The 19,569-nt window shown below is 42.2% G+C and overlaps 1 protein-coding gene across 1 annotated transcript; it reads right to left on the bottom strand.

The window, feature by feature from the left end:
- Positions 1-11,515: 11,515 nt before the first annotated feature.
- Positions 11,516-19,026, bottom strand: LOC120520254 (E3 ubiquitin/ISG15 ligase TRIM25-like; the record flags this gene model as incomplete). Its single annotated transcript, XM_039742768.1, has 4 exons — positions 18,494-19,026; positions 17,250-17,271; positions 16,420-16,515; positions 11,516-11,743 (listed from the first exon to the last, which is right to left on the bottom strand). Coding segments are annotated over exons 1-4 (858 nt in total), but the record flags the coding sequence as incomplete, so codon positions are not given.
- Between the last annotated feature and the right edge of the window lie 543 nt (positions 19,027-19,569).

Raw genomic sequence — 19,569 nt, 5'->3', positions numbered from 1 at the left:
ATCGCGAATGGTTTGAATGATTCTGGCAGTCCCTTTAAAACCATTGCTACTAATAGTCCATCGCTCAATGTTTCGCCTGCATTTCTTAATGCCGTGATGGCCGTCTCCGCACGTATGACATACTCAGTCACACTTTCGCTACTTAACTTTCGGAGTGAGGTCAGTTCTGTGTACAGGCTAATTACACGTGGCTTTCCTTTACCTGCATAATAGTCTCTCAGAATCTTTAACGCTTTTCGTCCATCGTCCGCTGCTTCTCGCATCACCAGCGATAAACTCTTATCATCGAGGAACTGGATTAATTCAGCATATGCCTCCGCATTTTTCTCCTCGGCCTTTCTTCGTCGTCTTTGGGCTCTTTTAAAATTGTATCTTTTAGACCTTGCAACCGAAGATGGCCCAAGAATTTTGTCTCCCACAGTTCATAGTTCTTTTCATCTCCATCAAAAATTAGCCGAGACCATCGACTACTTGACTCGACGACCCGTCTACTCATGGTTCTAGTATATCACACAAACTCTCACCGGACACGCGGTACGTTGCGATGTTCCTTTCGGCGAGTAAAAGAAACACTCTGGGCCCATAACCTGTTAGCAGAAACTAATGACGCGTGTTTGTATTTGTGTCTGTCAAACTGAAGTCAAAGTCACCTGCGATCTCATAACCTGCCCGGTCAATTGTAATAACCTGAAGGTGCCGTTCAACGTGCGGACCAAACCTGCGCTCCGCCTTCACCCCCCACCTCCCCGCAGTGCGCGTTCCCGCTGATCTCAAAGCGCAGCACCGGACTAAACCAGTCGGGCACTCCGTGAAGCGCGCGTGTCACACTGAGACTTAGCGGAGTGAGCCTCACGTGAATAGCCGTCTGCTTACAGTCGAGGCTCAGTCGGTGCTGCGATCTCAAAGTGTCCGTCATTACCACAAGACGGGCTGAGACAGTCCACGGTTATGTGCGCACACTCGGGAGATTTAAGGAGCGATTAGAAACGATCAAGGAGAACATCAGTGATGGAGACACCGAGGAGAGAGCGACATCTACAGAGGGAGTGTCTGTGACTATTATGGGATGGCTTGGGAAGAGAAAGTCGGCTGAGAAAGAAGGAGCACTTGAGCTGGACGAGTGGCGCAAATCTGTAAGAACTTCAGCTGCTGAATAATCGTCGATATCGCGTTAAAATATCTGCGATATTTTTATTTTGATTACATCTCGCCTGATGAAGGGGCCTGAGTTGCCTCAAAAGCTTGCATATTGTAATTTTCTTAGTTAATAAAAGGTGTCATTTTACTTGACTTCTCATACTTAACACAATCCCCAAAATTTGTTAATTGAATCCAGTTAATCTGACTGCGAGTCTCACGTTGCTAAAGAAGCAGAACAAAATTAAATTCAAGTCTGTTAATAGTCATAGCAGGTCACTGGCACTTGATCGTTATTATTATATTAATATGACTTATCACCTCATTATTATAAGACTTGATACCTCTTTATTACGTCTAAGTTTGACTAATATGATGGTACACTCACTCTAGTGGGCATAGTGGAGAATTGCAGGCCTCTTTAGGGTTTTGCAGTTGTGTGCCAGCAGGGAGGTTTACAGGCTGGTATGGTGCCCACTAATCACACTCACCCTAACACACATTCTGTCATTAAACTGCTGGCCGATATCAGAGGTGACGTCTGGTGCTGCGGCTCTGTAACTCGATGATATTGATTAGCATGGGAGTCATAAAAGCTGTGCTAATGTTTGTGAGGCGCCATCTGTTGGAAAGACAGAGACAAAGTGACTGGACAGATACACAGACAGACACACAGACACTTGTCCTTTTATTAAAGAGGATTAATCATAAACAAGAAGTCTTAATATCATCAGAACATTCAAAATATGAGATATGATCAGCGGAATTTACAAATCAAAAGTTACCAAATGAACAGATTTGACAAATAACAGTCGTCCATATTTTTATTTTGTGTGTTTGATCTTTTAGATTAATAAGCGATTCAAATTTTACAAACTGTGAAGCATTAACAGGCCATTTATCTCTGTGAATGTAACACCTAATCATAATTAACTAAAGATTAATCTAAAATAAGTATTCTTTTACACATTAATTATTATTAAACCAAACTGTCCTTCAAGGTCATGTCAATATTCTGAATATTTTTTAGATCTCACCAAACACTTCACATCCTAACTTCTCGTGTGTTTAATATGCAGAGAGGCCACAAGAGGGAGCAGTTTGGCTCCAGAAGAATCAGCTGATGTCACAGCCCTGAAAGTCCCAGGAATGTCACTAAGGTGCAAGTCACATGACCAGCGTCTGAGTTGACAGCACATGATGAGGGCCACAGGAGCTGACGTGGAGTCGATTATCAGTGACTGGCGATGTGTCCAGTGTGCTCATCGACTTTTAAATGACATTTTGCCCTGAATGTGCCCACCTGCCCACCCTGCTGACTGACATTTCCATTTCATTAATCCTGAGCTCTAAAAGCCCCAAGGTCAGCAGGAGACGACCTCAACCAACACAAACATCAGACGACAGGACAACATGGCTGTCAGCCTGTAGAGTTTGAACGACTGCCAGTGTGCAGCTGTGACGAGGACCTGAGTGACCAGACAGACCAGTGGCTTTATGAGGTCACACAGCGGGACTGAAGCAATGGCCGAGGTGACAGGAGAGAGAAGAGGGCAGCAGGGCTTAGGTCAGCAGTGAAGAGCTCATCGGGTGACAACCTGTCTGATGAGCGAGTGCTTAAAGAATCAGACGTCAGTCACACATCGAGATACGGATTTGATCAACGAGGAATACAATCTGTGATCACAGGACGGCCATCAGCGTGTGACGAGTCAAAGAGGAGAAAATCAGAGGGAGGAACAAAACTGACAAACACACAAGTGACACACTCATCTGACTCACTCTGTCTCAGGTCACTCATCTCACCCTTTATCACCCTGACTCTCTTCTCTATCATCCTCACCCCTCACTCTTTATTCACCTTCTCCTCTTCCTTTTAACCCCTCAGGCTCCATGAAGATGACAGATTTAGAAGTCATAGTCGCCATCTGCTGGTGAGGCCTGTAATACACAGTGGGGGGGCTGTCAGCCTGGGCCTTCATTGGCTTCTTCACACACACTGATGACAGGTGACACATCGCTCCTTGAGGGGTCCTGAGGGAATTGTAAATGAATCCTGGGAATGTGTGTGTCAGTGGAAAGATAAAAGTGTCCCCAAGTGTCACATCTGATTGTCACTTTGAACACCGACAGTGAAGGTGAAGTCAGTCAGCTGACTCGTCTCCTTGAGGTTGGGTGACAGTGGGAACAACAAGGAGGAGGTGCAGTTTAATGTCTAACGTGACACCAAGTGACTCAGTAAAACACCAAACTCCATCAGTATGGCCGACATGTGACTGAGCGGTGAGTCCTCGTCTTTAGACATTCACAGTGAATTCATTCAGAGGTGACAGACCACCGGAGTAACTAATAGAGGGACAGACAATGTCTGTTCAGAGGCCAGCACTCCTGTCACTTCTGTCACTCTGTGCTCCTAAATAGTCACTGGAATGAGGCTCTTGATACTGAGACAGGCATGTGGTCCTGCTGGAGTAGCACTACTGAAAGGCTATATAGACTGACTGACAGGTGACATTCAGTGACACTCAGAGGACACAGCAGTTGGGGTGTCAGCCTGAAGGACATGTGGCTGTGAATCAACAGTGACCCCTGCTGGTCAGACTGGTATTTGTAGGTCTGAGGTGTCACCGCCCCTCACTATGACACACACACCTGATTGGCTACTCAGACCCAATAATAATGGAGACCCTGACAGCCAAACTTTCTCATCCACAAATTCACTCACAAAGGTGCTGCCCCCACCTATAGTGGAAAATTAATTTTGACCCCAAACTGCAAACACAAAGACACCTGAGGTTGTGGGGACATCAAGTGACCGGTGGAGGGTACTGGTCAGTGGTCACATGGTGTCAGGTGGCTGATTGTTACACTGGAGTTTAAATAAAGCCCAAACCCTGGATAGAGGGGCTCAGTGAAGGAGGTGTTGAACCTGTGCAGGAGGGTCATTGTGTGTGAGACGCTATAAAATGACAGAGAGCCAGCAGGCCAGTCCAGATACACACCTATTGTGGGGCTGTAGGGGGCGCTGATTACAGTCTGCTGGTTATTGTGACACACAGAGTACTGGGAATGAGACCACCGCAAACACCAGGACTTGTCGTTGTATCCAAGGCCACTCCCCTCCCCTTCCTTTCCTGCCCAGTCCTTTATATGCGACTCCAATCCACATGAAGTCTCCACTGCACTCCACCTCCCAGTAACAGCGAGTCCCAGTCAGAGCCTCTCTGCACAGAAGTTGGGTCCAGAGGTCAAATCTGTCAGGATGATCAGGATATTCAGTCTCTGTCCCTCACATGTCACCTTCTTGTTCCCTTCAGACAGACGGAGGTCTCTGTGTGCCGTGTTGATGTCCAGTGTGAGGGGACAGAAGTCTGAAAGGAGAGAAAAGAAAACGAGTGAGGAAATCTGGGAGTGTGTAACGGGACTGGGGGCGGAGCACAACACAGACAATTAACAAGAACCAATCAGGAGCTGCGCTGACGAGACACTAATAGTAAAGAGCTCATCTGATTGGACAGAATCTGTGGGATTAAAAATTAAATCATAAAAAGATGACAACAGACAACAAAGTAAAAGGCAGGCAAGTCAGTCATTTGAAAGTCATCTCAGTCGTCAGAAATTATGATAAACAACATAAGGTCACCATTGAGGTCAGAGTTCTGATGGACTGTCCACACTGACCGCTGGCTTTATTAAATGACATGTTTTATTGTCACAGTCCACCTCTTTAATTTAAAATCAATCAACTGTCACACTTCACAACCACATCAATTATTTGAATAAAAGCTGCAATCAGTATTTACTATTTTAATCTATCTATCTATCTATCTATTATATAGTATCTATCTCATCTGTCATTGTCTCTCTCTTTCTTTCTTTAGTGTGTTTCCTGTCATCTCTTTTTATTATTTGACTGTCATTCTTATACAAGGTGACTCCCATCATCTGAGATTCCATTGTTTCCTTTTCTTTTCTTTGTCCAATCAGAGCCCAGGCAGGTGAAGTGACTTGCTGAGGTCACACAGTGGTGTCAGTAGTGGGATTTGAACCCACAACCTCAGGGTTTGAACTCCAAAGTCTTCACCACCACACCACACTGCATTTTCTCCTCCATTTAAACTCTCCTTCTGTTCAATCTGAGGTCAGCTTTACTCTGGTGGTCTCATCAGGTAGGTGGGCTACAGTCCTGTGGACCCTCAAACATCTTGAGAATATTAGCAGCTGTGCTCACTGGAACATGAAGCTCTGTGGAGGAGGTCTTGTAGTCTTCACCTTGGGTTCAACAGACAGCTTTGGTGATTCACTGAACAGACGGCTTTGGTGATTCTCTGCCTGAGTCTCTCTATCCCATAATGCACCAGTCACAGGACCCCCATCACTCTCAGCCCCTCAGTCACACAACACTCAGACTTTCATATCCTAAGCCTGTCCTGCTCTATTAAAACTTCAATGATTTTTATTGTGATGATCCATTCAGTCAAAGCACAAACTCACATTTTAAAAAGTCGTCTCTGCTCTGAGGTTCAGGAGGCTGGAGGGCGAAAACTGGAGCTTCATGAGCTGAAAATAAAAAGAAAAGAGAAGAAGAATGGAAACTGAGAAGATGGCATTGTGGGATCTTAGTTTAGTTCTTAAACACGGATTACAAATGCAGAGGAGTTCAAATAAAACATTTATAAAATATACAAGGGCTGGAAAATTAGGCCAAATGTCAATCTGAATATTCATATTAATAATAAATATACAGGGAGTCAGAGAGTATTGAGACCCCCTCACTTTCTGCACACTTTACTGTGTTGTTGATTTAATTTTAAATGGATTAATGTGCCTGTGAGAGACAGTTGTACGTCACTGTGCTGATTGTACACTTGCTGGCCTAATTCTTCATTTAGAAAGAACCGCAGCTACACCAGAGAGTAGATAACACCCTTCACCAGCTCGCTTCAAGTACTTTGATAGATTTGTATACGTAAGTGTATGTGTGGTATCTAAACAGAAATAAATAAATACAATAAGTGCACAAATACAAATGAAATACATATATGAACATAACTAATTAAATGTCAAAGTTACACAGTATTCAGGAAGAGCAAAGTTAAACATCACTCATCTTTACGTATTGTTTAATCAAACCAGTAGGTGGCACTATTAACAAGAATAAAAGGAACAGCGTAACGCCCAAGACTATGGAGGAATATTTCGGACAAAAATAAATAAATAAATAAATAAATAAATGTGAAATAAATAAATAAATAACTGTGTCATGTGAGCATAAATAAATAAATGTGTCACTAAATATGCTTTTTGTTGCTTTTTTATTTATTTATTTAATTTTGTCCGTAACATTCCTCCAAACCATCATGAAATACGACTTGAAATAAAACTGTCACTTTCACTCGTCAAAGTTGAGAGGGTGGGCTCTAACACCCCCTCTTGTTATTGATTGGTGAATCGATAGCACAAGAATTAATTAGAAAATGCTTACTACTGCCGATGAAATGGATTCTGCCGAAGATATTACGTATTTCAGAGAGAGAATTGAAGATTTATCGGAAGAAATTACAATGTTGGCGGCTCTTTTAGACTCCGATATAGATGAAACTATTTTTGAAAATATCGAAGAACTGGTGGACCGGACTCGACTGCACTCCAGTTCAGGTGACGCAGTTCGCTGCTCTGGACGTCCATCCTTTGACATTCCAGCTGAGTCAATAGAACACCTTCTGTTATGCGGTTTAAAAGTACGACAGATTGCAGATCTATATGGTGTATCGGAGAAGACGATCACAAGGCGAATGAGCCAGTTTGATATACGGTAAGCTGCACCGGCTCTATTAGTTTAGGTACTTTGACATGGAATGCCCAAAGCAGCGCCAACTAATATTTTGAACTGAGTATCTGACCCTTGTTTTACGAGTATAAAGTCAGGTGCAGATTCGCAGCTACTTTTTCAAATAACTTTACAACTCTGATCAGTGGCAAACATTGTAACAACATTTCAATTTCTTCCGATAAATCTTCAATTCTCTCTCTGAAATACGTAATATCTTCGGCAGAATCCATTTCATCGGCAGTAGTAAGCATTTTTCTAATTAATTCTTGTGCTATCGATTCACCAATCAATAACTAGAGGGGTGTTAGAGCCCACCCTCTCAACTTTGACGAGTGAAAGTGACAGTTTTATTTCAAGTCGTATTTCATGATGGTTTGGAGGAATGTTACGGACAAAATTAAATAAATAAGCAACAAAAAACATATTTCGTAACACATTTATTTATTTATGCTCACATTTCACAGTACTTTTACTTATTTGAGCATCTGTTTATTTATTTATTTAATTTTGTCCGAAATATTCCTCCATACAAGACGGCATTCGTTTACAAAAAACCTTTAAGTTAATACTGCAAGAATCGACACATTTTAACGTCCTGGAATGAAGTAAAATACAGCGCATCTCTCCCCTAAGGTCAACAGTGCACAGACTTATCAATATGTTCGTTCACAAACAGCAAACATACCATAATAGCGCTTTTCTATACTTGCACTGACCGTCAACATAAGTTGCAACTTTAACTAAGATGTTAAGTTACAGTGAACGCTGCAAAAAAAAAGGAAAAGACTTACTTTGTCAGTAACGCACAACACACAGTTACAAAAGGTAACAGCAAACTGTAACTTGAAAAACGCAAACAAGCAGGAAGAGACTGTGAGCGCGTTACAATTCAGGAACAAAACGCTGTGCATGCGCAGTAGTCTTGTGGGGCGTGTCTTCAGGTTCAGCATAAAGCAGGGAATTTTGTACAGTGCCTTTTGTGCTCATCAGTCTACAGTCAGTAACCCATAATGACAAAGTGAGCGCAGGTGTTCAGAAAGGTCTGCACATTTATTACTAATCAAAACTGAAACTTCCTCCTTCCTAGAAGTATTCAGACACTTAATTCAGGTCTTTGTGGAAGACCCTTTGGTGGTCTTCATGACTAAGTGTCACTTCCAGCTTTACTCTCCCGGATTTGGCCAGTTGATCCCATTCTTCCTGGCAGATCCTCTCAAACTCAGATTTCAAGGTAAGCTCTGTGAACTGCCATCTTCAGGTCTCTCCTGTTCTGTGGGGTCTCATCTTCAAAGGACACTCAGACTTGTCACAATGCCACTTCAGAGTTCTCTTGGCTGTAGTCTTCAGGTTGTTGATCCATCTCCCAGTCTGAGGTCACAAGTTTTCTTTAAGGTCCTCTTTATATTTGACTGCACTTCTCCTACCTCAGTTCTGACCTGTCACTCTGTCCCCATAGCCTGATGCTGTCACCACCATCTTCACTGTAGAGATGGCATTAGGCAGGTGGTGAGCAGTGCCTGGTCCTCTCCAGACATCCTGCTTGGTCTTCTGTCTAAAGAGTTCAATGTTTGTCTCATCAGATCTTTGAATCTTTCCCTTGATGCTCTCAGGCTGTCATTTGTCTTTTACTCGAGAGTATCTTCTCCCTGGCCACTCCACCATAAACGCTTGATTTGTGGAGCACTGCTGAGATGGCCGTTCTGTCAAACAGTTTCTCTCATTTCAGCAGAGGACTTCTGAAGTTCTGTTGTAGTGACCATTAGGTTCTTGGTCACCTCCTGGCCAAGGCCATTCCTTCCCAGTTACTCAGACTGGCCATTTCTAGAAAGTGTCCTGGTGTTTCCAAACATTTTCCATTCCCCAATTCTTCAGGCCGCTGTGCTCCTGGGAACACTCAAAGATTTACAAATGGCTTTATCACTTGGCTCTGATCTTTGCCTCACCAAAACTTGATTACAGAGGTATACAGAAGGTCCCTTGAACTCCATGTCTTGGTGTTTGTCCTGACATACAATGTCATAAATATTCTGTATTTTATACATATTGACTAGCAGGTACAGTTCTTCACATCTTCAGAGGTCTATCTAGTTAAGAAATCCCAACCTGAGTCATTAAGGTGCTGCTCCTGCTAATGTCATCACTTCAATGAGTTCACAGGCCACAAGACGAGTGACGTCACTTCCACAGCCCGCTAATTAAGCTCCGCCTCTTCAGTGACACCACTATAAAATGTCACCAGAAGTGGGTGTTCATTACAGATCTGTGACTGAGGAAGACGGAGCTCCGACTCACAAGTGACTTTAACTTGACAGCCTTTGATTGCAGCAGACGTCATCATTGTGCTCCGTCTTTGTGCTTTTTATTTCATCTTCATCATTAAACGGGTATTTCAGGGTGGTACCCCAACTCTTTGTGCCCACTCTCTCTGCTTATTTTCACAATACACACATACAGTAAATGTCTAATGTGGTGGACGGCTGTGATGGACCCTGTGCTCTTGGCTGCTTGACCTTAGTTTGTGTTTAAACAAATCGCTGTCTTTATGTGTAAACGTACGTAATTCATAATTTATAAAGTGTGTTTTACTCTGAGGCTGCACTCACTGAAATGTTCAGGTGGTCCTCAAGTACTCAGAGTTCTGACGCAGTCCTCCAATTTGCTTATCTTCACCACCAAAATAAATCAAATAAAATGCTTTTGGTGTGTAAACTCCTTTTAAATGTCGGTGGGAGACACGACTTCTGAGCAAACAACAGCAGGAATATAAAACACGAGAGCCCAGGGGGAGCACAGCTGAAAATGGATGAACGTGAACTTTTAACGTGGACTCCATCCAGCAGAATGTAATGGACAGCGAAGACAGCAGGAGCAGATTGAGATGTTCTGATGTTATAAAGCACTGACGCTGAGCTCAATTTGATTCCATTAACGTCTTCTCTGTTCTCAAATAAACAATTCATTTGTGCTCTGAGCCGGCTTAGCCATTTAAAACACATTTCTGTTCATTAATCTTAAGGTGAGCAAAGCAAAGGAAATAAAAAGAATCCCAAAGTTAAGTGAAAAAGGACTTTTAGGAGAGTATATGGAAAAAGTATAAGGAGTGTAACATTTCAAGTTAAAATTCTAAAACATCTGATTAAACACAGCTGATTATTTAGAGAGTTTGTTATCACTCAGCTAATGACTGTGAAAGGCGCTATATAGTAAAAATAATAAACAGCAAAGGATGGCAGATAAATGTTAAAGAGCAGGCCTTCTTCAGTGTCCTCTTATTGTCACTCTGGTCCTCCTAATGGACTTCAATAACAAACACAATGTCACCAGACGCTGTACCTGATGGAGTCCTTGTCATGATGACCCACTGGCTGATCTTCTCCAGACTCTTTGTCAGACCTGACAGCTCCTTTCTCAGGTCCTCAGATGAGAAATCAGCGGTGACAGTGAAGCTCAGCGAGTCTCCATCAGCAGGAAGGACACAGCGAGAGGAGAAAGTCTGCATCAGGAGAGAAGAGGGGACGAGATTTCAGAAAGGAGACATTAAAAAGTAAGTAATGCTGATAAGAGGGGGCTCTTCTGAATTAAGGATCAGTGTGGTGGGCAGTCAGCGTGGGTTTAGATGGTGAGAACGCCTGTCATTGACTTGTTGGTTATTTAGGAGAGAATATTTGGTGGAGTGTAGTGGAGCATCAGAGATTATCAACCTTAACTATCAATGAGCTTTTCACACAGGACTCCATGAGAGGAGAGTGAAGATAAAGGGACTGAGGGGCAGGTGGGTCCAGAATTGACTTGGCACACGAAACAAGGCATTCAGCTTTTATGGTTCTGAGACAAACTTAATTAAATTAAATTAAATATAAAGACTAACACATGTAGGGAGAAAGCTCTTTAATATGATTATACAATTGAAGGTCTGCAGCTCATAAGTGTGACTTGTGAGGAAATCCTGGGAGCCTTTGATTCTTCATCACCATCATCATCATCATCAACCATACAAAAGAGAGAAAGCTACGACAAGTTGAGTTATATAGCGACCACCATGTGTGGAGTGTAAATCAAGAAGAGAATCTCCATAACATCTGTAAAACACAGTCGACATCAGGACTATTGTGTGGAGTGTGAGAGAAAAACACACAAGAAAAGACGAGACTGGACTGTGGGGTCTGAGCTGTGAGGAAATGCTGAAGGATTTGAATCTCATCAGTTTAAGGATGGAGACATCAGAAGGTGGCCTGGCTGAAGAGTTGGCACCATCCTTTATTAGATGTCATCTTTTACACTTCATAAAAATTCACTTTTTCACACAGACAGCTGTAGATTCATCTGTCTGTCATGTAGTTGAAGTTACAAACTTTGAGATATTTGTAAAAAGAATATTGGAAATGTTAAGGAAATATGAAAAGATGATCTGTGTTGGACTGAATGGCCTGTTCTTGTCATGTTGTACAAACTCCTCAGATCTTTTAAATTTCTCTCTAAATGTTCTCAGGTCCCACACACCCCAGTCTGATCAGACTCCCTGTGAAGTGTCTCTCTCACCTGCAGGAAGTGGAGATGGTCCTTGGTCTCTGAAAGCTCCTTCAGCTCAGCTTCTCTCCTCTTCAGCTCCTCAATCTCCTTCTCCAGTTGCTCCATGACTCCTTCAGCCTTCTCCATTTCTCTCTTTTCTTGTTCTCTGATCCTCTCAGTCAGTTTCCTGTGGGCTTCCTCAATGCACCGTATCAAAGCAGTGAAGCTCTTCTCATTTTCTTCCACCTCTCTTACCACAGACATCTGAATAAATAGGATAAAGATTTAGAATTGAGTCACCTGATAAGAATAACCAATCATGAGGCACATTTTTTTGTTATTTTGATGTTGTGAAGGACAGTTTGAATTGGCTGGAGTGACTGGTGGTACTTTATTTGCAGATGGAAGGTCAGTTGCAGACTGACTCACATATAATATGTTCACTCCATTATGCCGAGTAACATCATCACTCTGCTGATGCTGCTATTAAGGAATCTGCAGGACTTTATGAGATACGCAGTCATAAAAAGCTTCCTTGTGAAGGATCTTAAGAGCCATTGGCAGGAGCTGCTGGGGACACCTCTACTGTCTTGTGAGGACTCCATTTGACCTGACAGTTTGTATAAAAGTCTGCCTTTAAAAATGGCATCTCCTGCTCAGCCTGAGGTTAGGAGTGGAGTAGGACAACACACACCAAAGAAGAAGAATAAGAAGAAGAAGAAGAAGAAGAAGAAGAAGAAGAAGAAGAAGAAGAAGAAGAAGAAGAAGAAGAAGAAGAAGAATAAGAAGAATTTTTGTAAAGAGGAGTTCACTTGTGTGTTAGATGGTAATTGTGTTAAAATAAAACAATTTCTAGTTTGGGGTGTCAGACATCACCGTGTCAGACCTGTGAGATGGAGACATTAAACAAGAGGGTCTAGGTGTTGATTAGGGGGCTTCAGATTTCCTTTAATTTCATGAACTCTTTGCATATTTACCTTCTTCATCTTTTTTCATTGTAAAGCTCAGAGTTGTGAGTCTTTATTTCCATGTCTGATGTATTTCTACTTCATTTATGAACTTTGCATTATTACTAATGAATTTGGTATTGTAACTATGACTCATACTTATACGATGACACCTGGCTGTGTGTTACTATGTGGGAAGTAAATGTGAGGTAAAAGGTTCCTGCTGTCCAGGATCATCAACCCCAAAGCTGGAGGTGTTCTGCTGTTTTAGAACTTTGCATATCTGGACAGTGACTCACATAACTCTGTGATAGAAGGTGAGGATGAGTAGACCTAAAGGTCACCTCATAACCAGCCACTAGAATAGGAAGAAATGATAATATGAGATTTACTATTAGGGAATTTAGATGAAGCTTTACACCAGATACAGAGAGTCTCATATGGTGTTTTGCCTTTTGGTGCACATGTGGAAAACCTCCCTGGTTGGGTGAATAGGCTCCTGGCTGGAGTAGCGAAAGAAGGATCCAGTTGTCATTGTCACATGTGTCCAGTTCTAAGTGAACAATGATAAGAGTTAGGATCAGACCGCCAGTACTGCAGAACAATTTAAAGACTTTGGTAAAACGCTGAGGAGCATTAGTGACAAAGTGATCAGAAGTTCAGCATATGCCACACATAAGAGCTAGATAGATAGGTAGATAGATAGATAGATAGATAGATAGATAGATAGATAGATAGATAGATAGATAGATAGATAGATAGATAGATAGATAGATAGATAGATAGATAGATAGATAGATAGATAGATAGATAGATAATAGGCCTTCATAGAATCTTTATATAATTAAACATTTATTCATCTTAAAGTTGTATTCCAAATACACAGACACTCTTTTGAGCCATACAAGCTAATCCAAAACAAACAAAGTTTCCAAACAGAATCCAAAGACAGTTGTTGAAAAACAAAGCACAGGCTGACAAATACAGAAAATCACAAAAGCATAAGGCACAGCTAAAAGAACACAAGAACTTAACAAACTTGCAGAGCACATTCACAATGAAACTGTGGGAGACCCTCGGGTTTTATAGGGCAGAAGGGAATGCTCCTGGTGGTGATTGGCAGATGGTCCACCTCTTGGTGAGCCACACAAAACCACATGGAACATAACAAAGGCAGCTTACAGACAAAATCAAATACAAAGAATTAAGTAGATACTCAATCAAATCATCATTAACATAAATAAATAACAAATGACATGAAACAAGACTTTGAACAACATCTAGTGGAAGGAATCCTGGCTGAAAAATGTCACAGTCATCATGGGTATAGAGAGGAGATTTCATGCATCAGTAATAAGCAGGAATTCTAGGAGGAAACAACAAAAGCAGACGAGCGTAGAAACATAAACCGAAGTGAAGGTCAGTTTGTGAGGTTGGCTCTCCTTCACTTGTACTTCTTCAGCTTTCACCTCTGTGTCTGGATTGGACTAAACAGTGTTGAGTGACACATTGTGCCCGCCTACTTTTCTTGAACTAAAGACACACCCCACTGGTCTGGACCGGCTGTGTTTAGTACTTTACTACACTCGATGCTGTTAGTCTGTTTAATGTGAGTCTGTGTTAAATAAATTAGTTTGGATAAGTTTGGTCTGTCTGGGCACAGAAATGTGTGTGAAGAGTTCTGTATCTGCTGGATGGGAACTTTCACATAAATGAATCCTGGCAGAACTGGGCATCAGAGAGTGTGCTACCATAGACAGTCTGCCAGCTCATTAAAGGGTCAGAGATACACTAGTGATCACAATGGAAGCCAATTTGGGGTTTCTGCCAATTAACCAAACTGAAATGTGAGGATGTGGTGGAAGATCTGGAATAACTGGAAGAAACCCACTGAGATACTGGAAGAAGGGGTAAACTCCACATAGAAAGTGAATGGATGAAAGTGGATCTGAGATTCAGCAGATGCCACCACTGGACAACCTTACAGTCCTTTGTGATAAAATATTAAAGCTGAAGTAAAACATTTGGAGGTGTACATTATGTAAACTCTGCACTCAGTCAAACAGTGGAGATCCTTAAGCTCTGGAGTCTAATAAAACTGAGAAATACCACAATGAACAAGAGAAGGCCATTACAACCTCCAGAATAAATCAAGAATATCCCATCTCTCCAAATGAGATATTTTACAGGAAAAGACAGGCTCTCAAATCAGAATTTATCCTCTGATAACAAAAGAACCTGAACAACTCATCTTTAAATCAGAACATGATTATGGTGAACATGGAGAGAAGGCTAATAAGATCTTAGCTCAGCAATCAACAAGCAGGAAGTTTGCAATGCAATAACAGAAATTACCAGGGCAACTGCAGATAAAGTAATGAAGCCTAAAATATATAACTCACACATTTAGCAAGTACTACAAGTCTTCATATTCTACTCAGTTTAAAGAAGACGAGACACAGTCTGAGGAGTTCTTTGATGTAAAACAAAGAGAACAGCTGGACACTATTAGTGTAGAGGAACTGGACAAACCTCTTATACTCTCAGAGTTACTGGATGCTGTAGACTCACTCCAAAGTGGGAAAACAACAGGCCCTGATGGCAACCAGTGGAATTTTATAAAGACGTTTTCAACTAAGTTAGCTCCACTATTATTAGCAAAGTTTACAGAAGCTACAGACAACAAAATCTACCCAAATAACCTACTCAGTTTTCTACACCTCTCACCCATTTCCTTTCCAGAAGAAATCCTGATCAGTCCTGAGGAGTCAGACAGCATCTCAGCAACATATAAAAACATTTCAAAGAATCTCCCTTTAAGGGTCCTAGGATATGGTGGGAAAAGGACCTTTTAATGAATATCTCAGAAAAGGATTGAAAGTCAGTCATGCATAGAATACACTCCAGCTCCATATGTGCAAAATATTCAACCATCTGACTTTGACTCTTTCATCGATCACATTTATCTCATTTAAAATTGGGAAGAGTCGAACCTGCGAGTGTGGTAATCGATATCCAGCCTAACTGGGCCACATGTTTTGGGAGGACAACAAAGTAACATCTTTTAGGGACAAAATGTTTGAATGTTTTATCAGACAGCCCTGGGGTCACAATCACTTCTAACTCACTAACAGCTGTGGTTTGTGGGCAACCAGAGGGGCCTAAAGTGGAGGAGGACACATTGACTGTAACTGCCTTTACCACATTGTGAGCTCGTGACTTGTGCTGCTGAACTTGAAGACCCCAGCCCACCTGTGATAAGTCACTGGGTCACTGATGTTTGACATTTAAAAAAAACAAATTCTCACTTAGAAGATCTGTTCAAAACCTTTATAAAATATGGCAAGATCAAATTAATAAAACTTTTAAAAAAGCAAACATAGCAGGTGAAAAGGATATTCTGCCTATTTATTTATTTATTCATTTGTTTATTTATTTATTTTCATAAATTATCAGGACTTATGGCCCAGTTCTCGGTTCTTCTGTCTTTTTCTGGCTGCAGCGTAAATCCTGTTTGGTAGTTTTTACTTTATTTTTTTGTTTGTTTAGATTTCAGTTTTAACTTTCTGATTTTTTTAAATTATTTTTTATTTTGACTTTGAAAGTCATTTGTTGTATAAGTTGAAATTGATTGTATGCAATGCTATTTTAAAATAAAAAACTTAGACCATTAATGGACGTTGTGCCCGCTGATCTAATTCAGAACATCAGCGTCGACCTTCAGTGTGAGTTTCTGTTAGTAGAGTTAAGTCCCCTTTAAGTATCTGATGGATTATCAGAGGACTTTAGGGTGATGCTGTCTGAGTCTCCACTGAGTAACACCTGGGATTCTGTCAACAGTGAAAGGTCATGAAGGACACCACAACAACGTCTTCTCTAACTCTCCCTTCTTGTGTCTCTGCACATCATCACCAGTGAAGCTATGCTGCTCCTCAGGTTCTCATTTATTTCTTCCCTCTTTGATATGAAGTGTTTTCTTCCTATTCCACTCACCTTCATCACGTCCATCGCTCTCCTCGTCTCCTTCAGTGTCTTCTCTCTCTCCTCAAGTCTCCTCTTGATATCACTCAGTGTCACCCCCAGCTGTTTCTGTTTGGACACACAAGAGGACATGCGTGGTCAGATCAGAATTCACGTTCACTTTGTGATTTCTTCTTCTCTTTCTGACTCCTGATATTTTCACAACACATTTGTTTGACATTTCATGACACAACTTAGATTTGATTTAACAAACAGGAATGACAATAAAGATTAAAAGAAAGGTTTAAATTAATTGATGTAAGATTGAGTTTGGGTTTGAAGAGAACGTCAAACAAACAAGACATTTTGAAGGCACACTGGTGTGTGAGTTAGCTCTTGACGTTTAGAAGACATCAGATCGACAAACTGCGAAATGTGAAGTTCACACAACACCAAACATAATAAAAACAAACTGGAGTGTAAAGTAAAGAAACTGGTGAAAGGCCAGGAGGACTTAAAACACGTTATGTCAGTAGTTATAGGATCTACAAGGCCATTTGATATCCTGAGTCAGACATGTGAGGACGTTAACACTGCACTGCTTCCCTCTCTTGAGACACTGGATGGTGGACCAGAATCTCCTCGAAGTCATCCGAAAGTCGTTCTCCAAGGCCTTCCCAAACTCCTCCCAAGCCTGAGCTTTTGCCTCTGCAACCATCGAAGCCGAATTCTGCTTGGCCTGCCGGTACCTATTACATGCCTCTAGAGTCCCACAGGACAATTGGGTCCTGTAGGACTCCTTCTTCAGCTTGACGGAATCCCTCTTCAGGGATTGCCGCCACGACAGGCACCGACCACCTTACGGCCATAGCTCCGATCAGCCGTCTCAACAATAGAGGCACGGAACATGGCCCATTCGGACTCAATGTCCCCCACCTCCCTCGGGGCGTGGTGAAGTTCTGCCAGAGGTGGGAGATGAAGCTGCTTGTGACAGGGGACTCTGCCAGATGTTCCCAGCAGACCCTCACAACACGTTTGGGTACACCAGGCCTAACCGGCATCCTCCCCCCACCATCGAAGCCAACTCACCACCAGCTGGTGATCAGTTGACAGCTTCACCCCTCTCTTCACCCGAGTGTCCAAGACATGTGGCGCAAGTCGAAGACATGACCACAAAGTCGATCATTGAACTGAGGCCTAGGGTGTCCTGGTGCCAAGTGCACATATGAATACCCCAATGCTTCAACTTGGTGTTCGTTATGGACAATCCGTGATGGGCACAGAAGTCCAATAGCAAAACACCGCTCGGGTTCAGATCGGGGGGGCTATTCCTTCCAATCATGCCCTTCCAGCTCTCACTGTCATTGCCCACGTGAGCATTGAAATCTCCCAGCAGAACGAGGGAGTGCGCAGAAGGTATGCCCTCTAGTTCCCCCTCCAGGGACTCCAAAAAGGGTGGGTACTCCAAACTGCTGTTCGGTGCATATGCACAAACAACAGTTAGGACCCATCCCCCCACCTGAAGGCAGAGGGAGGTTCCAGAGGGGGGCCCCGGTGACCCGCGTCCTTGCAAGGGATAACGCATCCAAAGTTTTCATTCATCACACCTAGGACCAGTTTGTCTTAGGTGGCCTACCAGGGGAATAAAGCCCCGGACAACAGAGCTCCTAGGATCACTGGGACCTGCAAACCACTCCACCATGATAAGGTGGAGGTTCGAGAAAGGACAATGTACATAAACAATGCATAGTAGTTTAGTTTAATTACAACAAAAGAGAAAAGCTACAAACTGCTATTAAAGCTGAAGGTATGTAATGGACACTGAGATTTCTGTTGTTCCAATGTGCAGAACTCGCAGTTGTAATCAGGCGACTCTGGCGTGCACAAGGTTGGATTTTTGTTATTTAGTCCTGACAGTTAATCAAGTGACAGATAATTGAGTTTTACTGTAGATGAATAGATTTCTCTGTCACATTAAATGTACAAATTCTTTAACTCAAAGTTATTCAAACAATTTCCATTAAACACTAAATATCACTCACCTGCTTTTCTTCTCTTTCCGTCTCCAGCTCGACCATTTTATGTCCATTATGTTCAGTCACCACACGTCAAGCAGATGCAGGAATCATCAGTTTTACAGAATATCTCCAGACTTTTCTGATGTTTCTCACAGAGTTTATCCTTCAGATTTCTATTAGGATCAACCAGCTTGTGGTGCTTCAGGGCGTCTCCTTCATAGTGAGGCTGCAGGTGAGTCTGACAGTAGGAGGCCGGGCAGGTGAGACAGGACTTCACTGCTCTGAACTTCTTCCCAGAACAGATGTCACACTCCACGTCTCCAAAGCTGGCATAACTCTGAGACAGAGGAGGACTTAGTCTTGGTCTTTTAAATTTCTTGATGACTCCATTCAGCAGAGTGTTTCTGTTCAGCTCTGGCCTTGTGCTGAAGATGTGCCTGCACTGAGGACAGCTAAACACTCGGCTCTGATCCCAGCAGTCCGTGAGGCACTTCAGACAGAAATTATGACCACAGGGGATGGTGACGGGGTCAGTCAGGGTGTCCAGACACACCGAGCAGGTGAACTCGTCCTGTGATACAAATAGCTGGGCTTTAGCCATCGTTAGTCTGAGGAGAGGCAGGCAGAGAATCAGTCAGACAAACAAGGAAGTGACTTGTGAAGAAACGGAAGTGAAAGTTTGTCTGAGCTCAGTGAGGAGGAGGAGGAGGAGATTTAAAGAGAAAACTGAGAGCTCACAGAGAAAACATCTGAGGAGACACTGAAGGTGAACAGTTAATGTGTGACAGGAGCTCAGAGAGTGAAGACCACCAAATTAAAAAAGAGATGACCTGTCACAGGGGGTCTGCTAAAGTGTCATTCACGTCAGTGCTTCTTGTTCATTTATTACACAATGAAGTCCACATCAGACTCCATATTAGTCCTCTTTATTACACAAATTATCCATCCCAAAATAAGTTCTTGTCTCCTGCTTATTAATAATGAATTTTTGTGTTTTTCTTTGTCCATGCAAGGAATTTATCAGATTATTCAGTAAAGACCCCAACTGAAGCCCACTCAGTTTAAGAAACAGAATAATATGATACATTAATAAACACAAGGATAGCAGAAATATGAAAACATCTTAAAAACTGATAACAGACAGACAGACAGACAGACAGACAGA

The sequence above is a fragment of the Polypterus senegalus genome, unplaced genomic scaffold, assembly GCF_016835505.1.
Source record: "Polypterus senegalus isolate Bchr_013 unplaced genomic scaffold, ASM1683550v1 scaffold_1284, whole genome shotgun sequence".
Classification (NCBI taxonomy): Eukaryota; Metazoa; Chordata; class Cladistia; order Polypteriformes; family Polypteridae; genus Polypterus; species Polypterus senegalus.
This window is presented reverse-complemented; position numbering and strand designations above follow the sequence as displayed.